The 15,836-nt window shown below is 33.7% G+C and overlaps 1 protein-coding gene and 1 pseudogene across 1 annotated transcript; both read right to left on the bottom strand.

The window, feature by feature from the left end:
* LOC126662275 (scopoletin glucosyltransferase-like) lies at positions 1 to 1,655 on the bottom strand. The gene has a single exon (XM_050356200.2). It carries the CDS (start codon positions 1,548 to 1,550, stop codon positions 132 to 134), a length of 1,419 nt encoding a protein of 472 aa, XP_050212157.1. The 5' UTR covers positions 1,551 to 1,655; the 3' UTR covers positions 1 to 131.
* A 6,938-nt stretch (positions 1,656 to 8,593) lies between these two features.
* On the bottom strand, positions 8,594 to 15,777 carry LOC126660533 (uncharacterized; annotated as a pseudogene).
* Positions 15,778 to 15,836: the final 59 nt, after the last annotated feature.

Here is a 15,836-nt window from a genome sequence, read left to right as displayed (position 1 = left end):
TGAATCAAACATCCACTAAATTAAAAATAACAAGAATTTAGTCATAACTCCTAATTAAACTTTTGGATAGCTAACAAAACTATACAAAGAAAATTTAAAGTATCTACTCCACTAAACACAAATAACAAACATTAACAATGTTGATAAGACTTCAAATCTTCAATTAATTTGTCAAGATCATTATAAGATGATCCCCCTTCTTCAATAGCTCTCCTAGCCAACTCTCCAAAATTCTTTGCCCTAATTCTCATTTCCTCTGCTTTTTCACCCACCATAACCTCCTTCACTGCCCTCACAATCTTCCCACTCTCCACAAAATCCCCCACCATTCTAACCCATTTCTTAGCACCAACACCAACTCCAATCCTCAACACATCAGTAATCAACTTCTCATTAAAAAATTGATCAGCAAATATAGGCCATGTCACCATTGGTAAGCCACTACTCACACCTTCTAAACTAGAGTTCCACCCACAATGTGTCACAAATCCACCAATTGCTTGATGGTCAAGTATCAAAATTTGTGGTGCCCATCCTCTTATAATTAAGCCCTTATCTTCCAATCTTTTTTCATAACCATTTGGTAGCCATTTTTCTTCTTCATTTTTTTCTCTTCTTACCACCCAAATGAAATCTTGATTTGAAGCTTCAAGTCCTAATGCTATCTCAAGTAATTGATTATCATCAAAATTAGCAATACTACCAAAGCTTACATAAAGAACTGAGTTAGGTTTCTTTGCATCAAGCCATTTGATGCATTTGTGTTCATCAATTCTTGATTCCTTACCTCTTTGAGATTTTTCTTCAAGATTTTTATTGCATAGTGAAACCGGACCGATATGCCAAGCTTTCTTACCTAAAATTCCCCTATAATAATCAACATAACCAAATTCTAACTCATAAAAACTGTTCACAATGGTCCCAAAGCTTATTTTTTCAGCTTCTCTAGCATTTTCAAACAATTTTGTAAAAATAGTTGGTTGGTCTAATTTGAAGGAATCGGATAGCTGCGATCTTGAAAAGGCGATAGAATTCGGAAATTCAGGCATCATGAACAACTCCGTATCGGAAGAAACGGTTTTATGAGGCTGATGTTTTTCAAGATTTTCTAAACAACACATAGAAAAGAAACTAGTACCTGAAAATACTAACCTTGGAATTCCATATTTTGATGCTAAATTTGCTGTCCAAGGAAAAAACATGTCAGAAATTATCCCATTCGGATGCAATTCTTGCAAGATTTGCTCAAGAGGTTCTTGAAGTAAAGGAAGTGAGTCAAAGAATTTTGCATGGACCTCTTTATCAGTGACTAAATCAAGATTTTCGGGTAATTCATCTGTTGGGAATCTGATGAATTTAATGTTAATTTTGGAGGTTTGGTTTGATTTGTTTAAGGTTGGAGCATTTGAAGGTGTGGTGATGAGAGTGGTTTTGAGACCTCTTGATGTGAGGAGTTTTGCTATGTCAAGAAGTGGAAGAATGTGACCTTGTGCCATGAACGGGAAGAGAATTATGTGAAGTTGTTGCTGGTTGCTTGAATCACAAGCCATGTCTAGGGTTTTTGGAAGGTTGAATGAATAGAAGAAGAAGAAGAATAATAATGGTAAAGTTGTGTAGATGGAGTCGATAATATTTATAATATTATTAAATAAATAAATAAATTTATTTAGAAATTAATTTATTATGTAACATTAATTTTTTCTTAAAGGTTTATCTATAAATAGAATCTCATGCTGAGTTGATCAGTTTGTGTTTTGGCACCTTTATAATTGGAGTTTATTGTTGAGGACGTAACATCTTAGCTCAGCAATTTGGCATTTTTATAGATGTCGAAAACGAAGATGGTGAAGCAAGTCACAAAATGAGCAATTTTACCATACAATGGTCAAAAGCTATTTAGGTTTAGGACAAAGAAAGAAGAGGATGCTTGGCTGTTAGTTTCATGGAATTGATGGAACATTAAATTGGGCCACATCACATGCGGCCGGTAGCTATTCATAAAAAAAAAAAAAAAAAACCGGTTGGTACAAGTGATAAGCAATTTGATATCGCTTAAACAAGATTTCGGACTCGAATCTTGTGAATACAGAAAATTTCTGCTGACAGACTAACCCATTAAGTCAGGCGCGCGACGCGGATCGGATTCAGATTCGTTAGAGCAAAACCCTAAAAACTGAATAGGCAACAAAAAAAAAAAAGGCTTGTAAGATGATGAAAAAAATGACTTGTAACAAATTATGTAGGATGTACATCCTTTGGTTCGATCCCCAAATTGAACCGAACTGAGTTGATTAATAATTCAATTTTATCCAAATTTTTGAAATCGTAATACAATTATATATAATCATAATATCAAAAAAATTATATATAATCAAAATGTAAATAAACTGGAATAATTATTTGATTCAATCGATTATTTTGGTTAACAAAATAACCAAATTTTATCGAAATTGTTTATTAAAAAATTAAATAAAATCAAAATAAATCAAGTTTGGTGTTAATTTTAAATTTTAAGTTAATTTAGAAAGTAAAATGATATGTAAGTCCTATTTTCATCACGACTCTTGCAATATGAAAATATTTTATCACACAATTAAAAATATTTATTTATTAAATTGTTGACCGGGTGGCAGTAGGGCTATCGAGTGAAAACTTAACTTCTCATTTTTTTATCTATAATTTATTATTTTTATGTGATCTTTATATAATTAGAAAGTGTTACTGGCGTTTTGCGTTTGTAACAACAAGCGTGTGAAATGCGGGCGTGCCAGGAAGCGGATTCCAAAATGTAACTTAACTTCTTAAACGAGCGATTGGGGTTTGGTTAACCTTATAACAAGTACTCCAATCAAGTAATGCTAAAACAAAGAAATCCAATTGTAAATATGTTTACTAATTGAATGAAATGAAAATACAAGTGTTTGAGTAGAAATTGCAAAAGTTCAATCGTAAAGTTCTTTACTGATTGAAGAAAACTGAGAATGCTAAGTGTTGAGTGTTTTTGCCTTTGGGCTGGTTTTTGTTGGATTTGATCGGGGGTTGCAAATTGGCTGCTCTTCTTCTATTTATAGACTTTGTCTCTTGAAAACTGCTGCTTCATCTTTCAACTGCACGTTCTTCCCCACCTTTAAAAAACTGTCGATCGTGTCTCTGAACTGTTGCCTCTTGATGGCACGTGCTTTTTGGCTTCTAATCTTCTGAAAGTAATTTTCTTGGGCTTATGGGCCATTTAAAGCATATTTAATGGCCACTTTAAATTTGGGCTTAATCTTCTGGAAATAGACTTGAGCTTTCTGAATCTTCTGAGATTTAGGAGTCAACCTCTGAAATCAACCTCTGAAATCAACCTCTGAAATAGATTGAGTCAACATTTGGAATTAACTTCTGGAAATTAACTTCTAGAGGCAATCCTCTCAAATTAAACTTCTAGAGTAGTCAACCTCTGGAAATCAACCTCTAGAAATCAACCTCTGAAATAAACTTCTGGAGTTAAATCAACCTCTGAAGTCAACCTTTGGTATTAACTTCTGAAAATTAACTTATAAAGTCAAACTTCTGAAACTAGATTTCTGGAGTCAAATGGAGTCAACCTCTAGAGTCAACCTTTGAAAATTAACCTCTGAAGTCAAACTAGTCAACCTCTGAAAATTAACCTCTAAAGTCAAACTAGTCAACCTCTGAAAATTATCCTCTGAAGTCAAACTAGTCAACCTTTGGAAATTACCTTTGAAGTCAAACTAGTCAACCTCTAGAAATTACCTTAGGATAATTATCCACGTAGCTTTTTCTATCTTTTAAAAGAATAAGGGCTTTTATGGCCTTTTGGCCATATTTTTAATTTTGGTGCAAACAATGCCCCCTATATAATTGGCTTTTTAGAAATAAAGCCATTTATATATATTCTTTTAGCCAAAATTAAAAATTTTAGCTTTCACAATGCTTAGGTCTAAGGTTTTATTTTCTGAAATTGATAAGGATTTTTGGAGGTGTGAAAATCCATTAGCACTATGAATTCAAAAGTTTCACAAATAATTAATAAGATAAAAGGTGCAGAGATTTCAAAGGTTGAGAAAGATTTTTCCCCAAAACCTCTAACAAACCCTAACCTCTCAAAAATCAAAATTAATTTGTCTCAATCTTCTCCAATTGACAAGCAAAACATGTCAACAATTAGAGATAAAGAAGGCAAAGAAACACCGACCACCATGATACCGCCGGCAACCGGCGGCTCGCTGCCTGAGATGAGCTGGTCGGCAGAAATTCCTACCGTTACGGACATCTTCTCGGCAGCAGATGCACCTCGGCGCCCAGCAGCTTCGCCTGCCAGCAACGGCACCAGCTCCTCTCCTCAAATCGAGATCCCTTCCGCCTCTCGATAGTCCGTCGCCGTGGAGTTTCCGTTTGCAGCAGGTTTGGCGCCATCGGTAGCGGATTTTCCCGCAGATTTGGAGAAAGTGCAGTGTCTTCTCCCTCCAGCTGCCGGCAGCAACCCAGCGGCAGTCAGCAGCCAGCTTTCGCCGTCCAGAAGTCCTCCGGTGTCTGCAACAGGTACGTTTCTTCCTCTTTTAATTTTTTTTTTTTATCAATATGTTTTTGGACATTTTGGCCAATCTGTGAAGTTAACCTCTGGATAAACCTCTAAAATCAACCTCTAGCCAAACCTCTAGAATCAATCTCTGGCCAAACCTCTGGAGTCAGCCTTTGGCCAAACTTTTAGAGTCAACCTCTAAAATCAACCTCTGGCCAAACTTCTAGAGTTAACCTCTAGAATCAACCTCTGGCCAAATTTTTGAAATTAACACCTGGAGTCAATTAATCAGAGTCTCTTTTTTTTAAAAGAATGGCTAGAGGCCATTAAATTACTACATAGGAAATGAAAAGTAGCAGTTTAGCCAAGATAGCCAAACTCCTAGAACTTTAATTATAAAAATGGCTAAAAGCCATTACATTACAACTTGTGTTAAAAATGGAAAATCAATGAAAAGTACTGGTTTAGCTAAAACAGCCAAACTTCTAAGATTTTTATAATACATTTGGCTAAAAGCCATCATGTTACATGTACTAACACTCCTAAAAACACACTTGCATATTCTCCAGTACATGTATGGCTAAAAGCCATTAAGTCATTTCCAAATTATATTTCTCCCATATGGTGGGATTGCACTTCTTCAAGTATTTTCGTTGATGAATTATTTATGAGGCTCACCCTCTAGACTTGATAGCCAGTATGCGTTACCCTTCATCACCTTGTGGACAAAGAATGGTCCTTCCCAGTTGGTAGACCATTTCCCACATTCTCTGTCTTTAATATCAGGGGGTAGAATCAATTTCCATACTAGCTCATCTTCTTGAAATGTTACTTCGGCATCAAGAACCTCTGCCGAATTACTCTCCTCCATAATATGCTGCATACGTTCCATCAAAAATTGCAGATGCAGCTGCTGCAAACTCACCAAAGGTGAGATTAACTATGAATTTCTTTAATAGTGACGGAGGAGCACGGCTTGTTGTATGGAACAATAGCCATGGATTCCAATATTTTCTCTGCTTTATTTTTAACCTCTTGATGAATCTCTAGAGGTTTATTTTCATTTGGTTGACCTTTTTTATTTTTCCCAGTAAAGTGAATGGGACCAACATAGGAATCATAATAGCTAACTTCCACCATGTTAGTAGCAGTGGTGAATGGTTTAATATTCACTATCGATCTCTTGTCAATAAGATCTGGATACGGTTTGTGAAATCGTGGTCGGTCAATTTGTCCCAGACCTGGACCATATAACTCATGGATGGCTTCTCTTGCAACCTCCACGTCAAGTGGCCTCCTCAGAGGTTGGAGCTGCAGAGGTGGATTTCTCCCCTGGGGAAAATAGTTGCCTCCTAAGCCCATAGGTTGATCATAATTTTCATTAACCTTTGGATCCTCCATGGAAGGATGAACGGCTTCTCTCGCAACCTCCATGTCAAGTGGCCGTGCTAGAGGTTGGAGTGGCAGAGGTTGGTTCCTCTCCTGGGGAAAATAGTTGCCCCCTGTGTCCAGAGGTTGGACATAATTTTGATTAACCTCTGGATCCTCCATGGAAGGATGAACGACTTCTCTCACAACCTCCATGTCAAATGGTTGTGCTAGAGGTTGGAGTGGCAGAGGTTGGTTCCTCTCGTGGGGAAAATAGTTGCCCCCTGTGTCTAGAGGTTGGACATAATTTTGATTATCCTCTAGATCATCCATGTATGGATGATTAACAGCACCTGCATTAAATGGCCTTTCTTCAGAGGGTGCTTCTCTCACGGCCTCCATGTCAAGTGGCCGTGCTAGAGGTTGGAATGGCAGAGGTTGGTTCCTCCCTTGGAGAAAATAGTTGCCCCCTGTGTCCAGAGGTTGGACATAATTTTGATTAACCTCTGGATCAACCATGGAAGGATGATTAACAGCACCTGCATTAAATGGCCTTTCTTCAGAGGGTGCTTCTCTCACGGCCTCCACGTCAAGTGGCCGTGCTAGAGGTTGGAATGGCAGAGGTTGATTCCTCCCCTGGGGAAAATAGTTGCCCCCTGTGTCCAGAGGTTGAGTGTAATTTTGATTAATCTCTGGATCATCCATGGAAGGATGATTAGCAGCACCTGCATTATAAAACGGCTTGCAATTTCGGCCAGTTAAAGAGTTAACTTGAGCAAGTTCATCTCTTTTATGAGGTGGTACATGCCTTTTTTCAGGAGGTGATGGGTTCGAGATTGGTACATGACTAGTGCTTCCAATCTCTTGAACTCCTCTAGAGGTTTGCCCCCCGAGTCGGTTAGCCGTGTTAACAGCCTCGGGCAATTCATCATCATCCTTTGGGGACGATAATTTCACTGCAACTATTAAATCCGTCAAGTAGCGTTCCATGTCGAACTGCTTCTTGTCCATAACTTCATGCTTCAATTTCAAATCAGCCCGAGCATGGTTGAAACTGACATGAGTCTGTTTCATCTCAATCATGGCCTTTGACACCATATAAAGGGCTTCCACCAATCTCGGCTTAGAATTTCGCCGAGTTGGTGTTTCTTGCCTTTCAACACCTCGCGGTACATCTTCACTCACCTCTCCATGGAGAGGTAAATTTTCTTTCTGGATGTTTCTGACCATGTGAGCCACATAGTCTCCATGTCCTACATATGTAAAAGTAGGATCATCCACTGCATCCTGAGATACAATAACATATTTTCCTTTCTCACTTCGAGTTCTAGGCATAACTCTTAGTGTCCCACTGGGCGTGCCAAAAATTGTTACTGGCGTTTTGCGTTTGTAACAACAAGCGTGTGAAATGCGGGCGTGCGAGGAAGCGGATTCCAAAATGTAACTTAACTTCTTAAACGAGCGATTGGGGTTTGGTTAACCTTATAACAAGTACTCCAATCAAGTAATGCTAAAACAAAGAAATCCAATTGTAAATATGTTTACTAATTGAATGAAATGAAAATACAAGTGTTTGAGTAGAAATTGCAAAAGTTCAATCGTAAAGTTCTTTACTGATTGAAGAAAACTGAGAATGCTAAGTGTTGAGTGTTTTTGCCTTTGGGCTGGTTTTTGTTGGATTTGATCGGGGGTTGCAAATTGGCTGCTCTTCTTCTATTTATAGACTTTGTCTCTTGAAAACTGCTGCTTCATCTTTCAACTGCACGTTCTTCCCCACCTTTAAAAAACTGTCGATCGTGTCTCTGAACTGTTGCCTCTTGATGGCACGTGCTTTTTGGCTTCTAATCTTCTGAAAGTAATTTTCTTGGGCTTATGGGCCATTTAAAGCATATTTAATGGCCACTTTAAATTTGGGCTTAATCTTCTGGAAATAGACTTGAGCTTTCTGAATCTTCTGAGATTTAGGAGTCAACCTCTGAAATCAACCTCTGAAATCAACCTCTGAAATAGATTGAGTCAACATTTGGAATTAACTTCTGGAAATTAACTTCTAGAGGCAATCCTCTCAAATTAAACTTCTAGAGTAGTCAACCTCTGGAAATCAACCTCTAGAAATCAACCTCTGAAATAAACTTCTGGAGTTAAATCAACCTCTGAAGTCAACCTTTGGTATTAACTTCTGAAAATTAACTTATAAAGTCAAACTTCTGAAACTAGATTTCTGGAGTCAAATGGAGTCAACCTCTAGAGTCAACCTTTGAAAATTAACCTCTGAAGTCAAACTAGTCAACCTCTGAAAATTAACCTCTAAAGTCAAACTAGTCAACCTCTGAAAATTATCCTCTGAAGTCAAACTAGTCAACCTTTGGAAATTACCTTTGAAGTCAAACTAGTCAACCTCTAGAAATTACCTTAGGATAATTATCCACGTAGCTTTTTCTATCTTTTAAAAGAATAAGGGCTTTTATGGCCTTTTGGCCATATTTTTAATTTTGGTGCAAACAGAAAGTTACCAGATTATTCTTTCAGCATGAAAGTAGCATTTTACAAGATTAAAATTTTAGGTTTGGTTAATTTATTTTTGCATCTTTTATAACAATACATATTCGAAACAATATCTTCATATTTATACTAAATTTTCATTTTTAGTTATTTACACAAATTATGAAGTCTATTGAAGTCGAACTCATTTCTCAATTAGTTAAAACTCTTAAAATAAAATTCCATCAAATTTTAAAATTTATAGTTAAGTTGAACTCTAATTCAACAATATTTCATTTCACATCGATTACACCGCTCAACGTCTATTACATAAGACTAGACACTTTAAGTAAAATAATAGAAAACAAAAGCACATTATTAATGTTTTTTTACATAAAACATTGTAATTGTTTCAAGCTCTTATATGGAGATTTAAATTTAAGTATGATAGGATTTCAATTCTTGAATCAAAGAACTTAGATCATTGTAGGATGATTCCCCAAATTGAATAGCTTTTCTTGCCATTTCCCCAAATTTATTAGCTCTTTTTCTAAATTCCTCTGCTTTTTCACCCACCATTATCTCCTTCACTGCCTTCTCTATTTTCTTGCTCTCCACGTAATCCCCCACCAATGTTACCCATTTTTTAGCACCAACAGCAACTCCAATCTTCAAAACATCAGTAATTAATTTCTCATTAAAAAATTGTTCACCACAAATTGGCCACGTCACCATTGGCAAACCAGCACTTACACCTTCTAAAACTGAGTTCCATCCACAATGTGTAACAAATCCGCCGATTGCTTGATGATCAAGTATCATAACTTGTGGGGCCCATCCTCTTATAATTAAACCTTTTTGTTTCATTCTTTTCTCATAACCATTAGGTAACCATTTCTCTTGATTATTCTGTTTCTTGACTACCAAGATAAAGTCTTGTTCTGAAGCTTCAAGCCCTAATGCAATCTCATGTAATTGAGATTCTGAAAACTTTGTAATTGTGCCAAAGCATACATAGAGAACTGAATTGGGTTCCTTTGAATCGAGCCATTTGATACACTCGTGTTCATTAATTGTTGATTCTCCACTGCTTTGACCCTCTACTTTAAGATTCATATCAGGAGTGTCGAAATGGGTCATTACACGCCTACATAACTCACCTAACATGAATAAAATAATGGGTTAGAGTTGAATATGCAAACATGCTCAACCTATTTATGACACGGCTTAAAACGTGTCATATTATATCATGCATCACGTGTTGGTGTCAATTATATTCGACTAATTTAAATAAATGTGTTAAAACTACCGTGTTGATATGATTCGATCCATTTATAAAAAAATAAATTAAATGGATCGTGTTTGTATGATTTATAGTCGACCTTGTAGATTAACGAGTTATACATATTGACATGTATAACCCATTTAATTATCGTGTTGTTTTTGATATGATTAATAAATAGATCGTGTTTGTGTAACCCTAATTGTATCAATATAGTGGGTCGACACAATACGAACACGACCCGCCAACATTTTTGACACCCGTAGTTCATACTATTTCCTGTTTCTTTACCTCTTTGACCCTCTTCTTCAAGATTCATACTAGAAAGTGAAACTGGCCCTATATGCCAAGCTTTTCGTCCTAAAACATTCTTGTAATAGTCAACATAATCGCGTTCAAGCTCATAAAAACTATTAACCAATATCCCAAAGCTTCTACTTTCTGCTTCTTTTGCCTTGACAAGCAAGTCACCCATAATACTCGGTTTCTCCGAATTCATGAAATCTGGTAACTGAATTCTTGTGAATTTAACAGGATCAGGGAAGCCAGGCAATGTAAAAAGCTCCGAAGACAAATTCAAATGAGGCTCATGTTCTTCAATATTAGCTACACAACACATCGGAAAAAACCCGGTTCCCAAAAAAATCAACCTCGGAATTCCGAATTTGAAAGCTAAATCCGTCGTCCATGGAAAGAAAAAATCCGAAACTAATGCATCGGGACGTAATTGCTGCAAAATCTCCTCGAATGGTTCTTGAAGCAAAGAGAGAGCTTCAAAGAATTTGTTGTGAGTATTTTTATCAGAGACTAAACCAAGATTTTCAAGGCCTTCATGTAATCCAACTTCTTTGGAAGGAAAATTGATAATCTTTAGGTTTACTAGATTATTTCGGGTTATTTTAGAGAATCGAGAAATGTTGGCTGGTGTGGTGACGATTGTGGTTTTGACGTTTCTTGATGCGAAGAGTCTAGCTATGTCTGAAATCGGAAGAATGTGGCCTTGTGCCATTAGAGGGAATAGAAGAATATGAAGTTGATGATTATTATTATTATTATTTTCAGAGGCCATTTTTGAATTGAAGATGCTTTAGAAAGATGGATTCAATTTAAATTGTATTTCTGATGGTTAGTTTCATTAATTTAGCATGCCTTTGCATGAAGGCAAAAATAAGTTTGAATGTTAATTAATCTCTAATAAGTGGAGTAATATCTAATCTATATCTATCTATCTATCTATACTATATCTATACTATAATATAATCTATATCTATATCTATACTATAATATAATCTTGAACCTCAAATTAAGCATCATACATATTTTGACAAGTGGATCGACTACAAATTGCCATGTGGCAATTACTCATTTAAAATTGATTTATTATTTCATTAAATAAATTAACAATTAATATTTTTTTAAGCTATGAAATATGAAAAGTTAAAACTTGCAACAATTAATTTTTTTCATAACTTATAAATATTAATAGTATAGAAGAACTCTTGAGATTTTATAACTTATAAACATGAAAAAAAAAACTCTTCAAATTTCATCACATCAAATTTATAAAATTCCATAAGTCTAAATTTAAATTAATTAAATTTATAATGATAATATAAAAACTCTTTTAAATCTCATAATTTAAAAATACATCCTATTGAATATTACATATTTTAAAATAATATTATAAGAATTAAAATATTAAAATATGAGAATTATATGCTAAAAATATGAATAATTTTAAATTAAATTTACTTAACAAAAATTTAAAGTTATAGAATTTTAGAAATGTGATGGTTATAAAATTTGAAGAGTTTCTATTAATATTTATAAGTTATAAAATATTATGAGTTCTTAAATATTATTAATTTTTATAGGTTTTAAAACTAAATGTATTAAATAATTATTTTTAATTTTTCATATTTCTAAAAATAAATTTTGTATAACATCTAACTTTTCATATTTTTCAATTAATTATAGTTTTTTTGTCATGAAAAATATAAGTGTGTGTATATATATTCATGCACACATCCTTAATCAACAAACATGGTATTTCAGAATTTTTTATATCTATTTCTTTTTATTTTATCATACTTGATATTATCTCATGCAACTGTCTCCTGCGATAAAAGAGTTTTTAATTATTCATAATGAAGCACGCTTGTAGTAAGTATCGTCTATCTTTTTGACATTATTTAATTTATGTGTATGGTTGTTGTTATTGTATTTTAATTTATTTTGATGGTGTGTTACCTAACTTGTCAAAGGATTTAAAGAAACAAAGATTGACTAATTGAAATATATATGTTCTAGACATGAACCATACAATTCTAATTATATAATTTCAATGATAATGTTGATCTTACGAGGTTCATCAAAACAATTCAACACAAAATATTTTATGTTTTGCATCTAATTGATTTAAGTTGACAATTGTTTTCCATCAAATGTCCTTTTTATTCATTTATATGACATATATTTTATTTTTTATTATATTTAAAAAACAATATGTTAATAAAAAAAATTGATTATGATTTTTATATGTTTAATTATAATATTATTTTTATATGTTAGGAAATATGAAATGTTTTTGAAATTAAATAAAAATAATTAAAATTTTTATCTTATTAATTTTTTTATTATTTTGATTATGAAATTTAATGTATTTTATTTAAAATTTAATAAAAGTTTCTTAAATTTTATGAGTAGTTTTAATTTATATTTAAAAGGTATGACATATGACGAATTTTTATTAATGTATTAAATATATATACTTTGAAGAATTTTTATTATATTTGAAACTTATAACATTTTTCATATTTATAAATTATGATATAGAAAATATTTTTTAAAATTATTAAAATCACCCGCGCAATACGCGGACATCGACCTAGTTAAACTAATTTTCAAGTTATATATATAGTTCATGTTAGGTGAGTAAGGTGTCATTTAGACTATCACATTAAGTGTTTGGACTTTTATAGTGCATGAAAATTACTCGACTGAGAAAAAAATTGATGGCTGATAAAAGTTAAACAACTCACTGTAGCTTTCTAACAACAACCATAACTAAACCAAATATCATATAACATGAACCTCATAACACATCTTACCTTGTCTTTTATTTTTTTGGATTTTGAGGTTCCATAACAACACTCGTTTTTTTCTCAGTTGGTCCCAAATCTGGACAGTAAGGATGAGACTAAAAAAACATCTCAGATTCGAATTCAATATCCCACAAAATGAGATTTATTGAAAGCATTTGCGGATGGATCGTTAAGAGACTCGTATTAAATGGGAAACACTCATTTCAAAGTTGTAAGACATGTTGGAGTTTATAATATTATGGAAACACTCATTTCAAAGTTTTTATACCATACGTTTTTGTTCATCAAGTCCTTCAAAATCAATTGAAATTTATTAAGCCCTAGTTTTGTTTTTCAATTAACAATTCTTTCAGCGAAACAAAAATTTACAACCATGTTGTTAATTAAGATTCACAATTTGCAAATCAACAATGAAAAAATAATTTACACATAATTAAAAACCAAGTTAAAGTATTATTCAATTGAGAGATTATGCTTTAACTTGATCTTTGATTGTATAAATTAATTTTTTTCGGATAATGTATAAATTATGAACGTTATACAAGCATTGTCCACTCCCCAAAGAAAAAAAGCTAACAACTCAATTAGTAAGCAACTTTGCCTTCACTGCATTAGACATTCATCTCAAAATGGCCTTAAGAACATAGGAGATTTACATTCAAATCAAGATAAAAGCACAGTAATTTGTACTTAATTATTATAATTCTGCAGGATCCTCTTACTCCTTAATTCTTCTATAAACATATCAAAATCAGAATGAGAAGATCCACCTTGTTCAACTGCATTTTTTGCCATTTCTCCAAGCTTTTCCACTCTGCATCTCATTTCCTTTGATTCTTCATCCACCATCACTTGTCTTATTGCTTTCGTTATCGCTTCTTTCTTCATGCTATCACCCGTATGTCTGATCCACCTCTGAGCACCCACCGCAACTCCGATCCTTAACACCTCTGTTATCAGTTTCTCATTATAAAACTGCTCTGCTGCCACCGGCCCAGTGGCGGATCCAGGACAGTTGTATGGAGGGGTCCGTATATGTTAATATTTTAATGTTAACTAACCAAAATTATACAACAATAAAAAAAATTATAATATCGTGTATTAAATCAGATAATTGAAAAATTAAAAAATTATTTGATTCAACTGATTGTTTATTTGAAATATCTCAATAGAATTTACTAGATACAAAAATATATACATAGATTATATTATAAATTCTTGAATTAAATTTATATAAATAAATAAATCCTTAAAATTTAATAAAATAATTGTTATTAATAGGAAAGAGAAATTTTTACGCCCATTGAAGAATTTGATACTAAAATTTGAATATAAAATTACATATATCATTTGAATTCTACTTTATTAGTAATTTAAATATCTTTAAATAAAAAATATATACAATTTAATAAAATTTTCAATTGTATTGATTAAAACTTTAATTTGTAAGTTTAAAATTTAAAATATAAAAATAATAAATTTTTCCATTTTATTGCTCTGTTTTATTGCTATCAAAACAATTGGATACTGCAATTTTAGGTTAACTACAATTTATTTTTTTATCTTATTTATATTATATATATATAGGAAATTTTTTGTTTTAGGAAAAGGATGGAGTCCATGGACCCCACCATCTAAAGCCTATATCCGCCTCTGCACCGGCCATGTCACCATTGGCTTCCCTGCAGTTACTGCTTCAAGTGTAGAGTTCCATCCGCAATGAGTCACAAATCCTCCAATGGCTTCATGTTCAAGAATCATTACCTGCAGTGGCAGATCCAGAAATTTTATATAAAATGTTATTAAACCCTATAGCATTACTATTATTTAAAAATTTAAAATTTTAATACGCTCTGTATTAGTCCGCCCATGATTACCTGGGGAGCCCATCCTCTTATTATTAGTCCCTTCCCTTCCATTCTTTTCTCGAATCCGTCAGGCAACCAATCTTCTTCTTCTTCATCGTTCTTGATTTTCTTGACTACCCAAACAAATTGCTGCTCTGAATCTTCAAGCGCCATTGCAATTTCAAGAAGTTGGGAAGAAAGAAAATTTGTACCACTTCCAAAGCAAATGTAAACAACCGAGTTTCGCTTCTTCGAATTTAGCCACTCTAAACACTCATGTTCATCTACGGAATCTTCTTTTCCTCAGCCGATCACCTTTTCTTGAATATTTCTGTTAAACAGCGAAATCGGACCGATATTCCATGCTTTAATCCCCAAAACTTTCTTGAAATGATCGGCGTATTCGGGATCAAGCTCGTAAAAGCTGTTGACAAGAGCACCATAGCTCTTAGTTTCAACTTCTTTCACTTTCTTGAAAAAGGCAGAGAGCTCTGGCAGCTTGTTCTTGGTTATCTCGATCTTTCCGGGAAAATTCGGAATCAAGAACGGTTCAGAATCAGATTTTACATTTTTGTAAGGCTGATAAGAAACCATAGATTGAGAAGCAGATGAAGAGAAAAAACAAGTACCACTAAAAACAATTCTTGGAACTCCACATTTTGAAGCTGCTTCATTTGACCACGGAAAACATGTATCCGAGACTAATCAATCAGGACGATGATCTCCCAAGATTTGCTCTAATGGTCGAGCAAGAACCGCGGTGGCCGCCAAAAACTTTAACCCGAACTCCGGTGACGGAGTCAAGTCCATGTGCTCACATCCTTCAGGCAATCCAGCTTCTAAACAGTTGAATTGGATGATCAGAATGTCAATTTCACGACCCTCAATTGATTTGGAGATATGAGGGGCATTAAGAGGAGTGGTGATTATGCTAACTTTATGGCCTTTTAATGCAAATAATTTGGCCATGTTGATTAATGGAATTGTATGGCCATGAGCCATAAATGGGAAGAAGAAAAAGTGTAGTTCATTTCTATTTTCAGAATTCATTTGATGTTCCAAAAATTGCAAAAAATATGAAGAAAGATCTAGGAAGTAGGAAGAAGATGTAGCATACAGGAAATAAATATGGACCGTGTATTATTCTCCAGCTTTTGTATTTTAGTGTTTTTTTTTTAAGAAAGTGATGAGCATGTGATAATAAATAGGCTAATAGGTTGAAAAAA

Source organism: Mercurialis annua, linkage group LG8 (genome assembly GCF_937616625.2).
Source record: "Mercurialis annua linkage group LG8, ddMerAnnu1.2, whole genome shotgun sequence".
Classification (NCBI taxonomy): domain Eukaryota; kingdom Viridiplantae; phylum Streptophyta; class Magnoliopsida; order Malpighiales; family Euphorbiaceae; genus Mercurialis; species Mercurialis annua.
Note: the sequence above shows the minus strand (reverse complement) of the source record. Positions and strands in the feature narration are given on the sequence as shown.

Coding starts and splice junctions, on each gene's coding strand:
- LOC126662275 (XM_050356200.2), bottom strand. CDS start 1,550: ATGGCTTGTGATTCAAGCAACCAGCAACAACTTCACATAATTCTCTTC.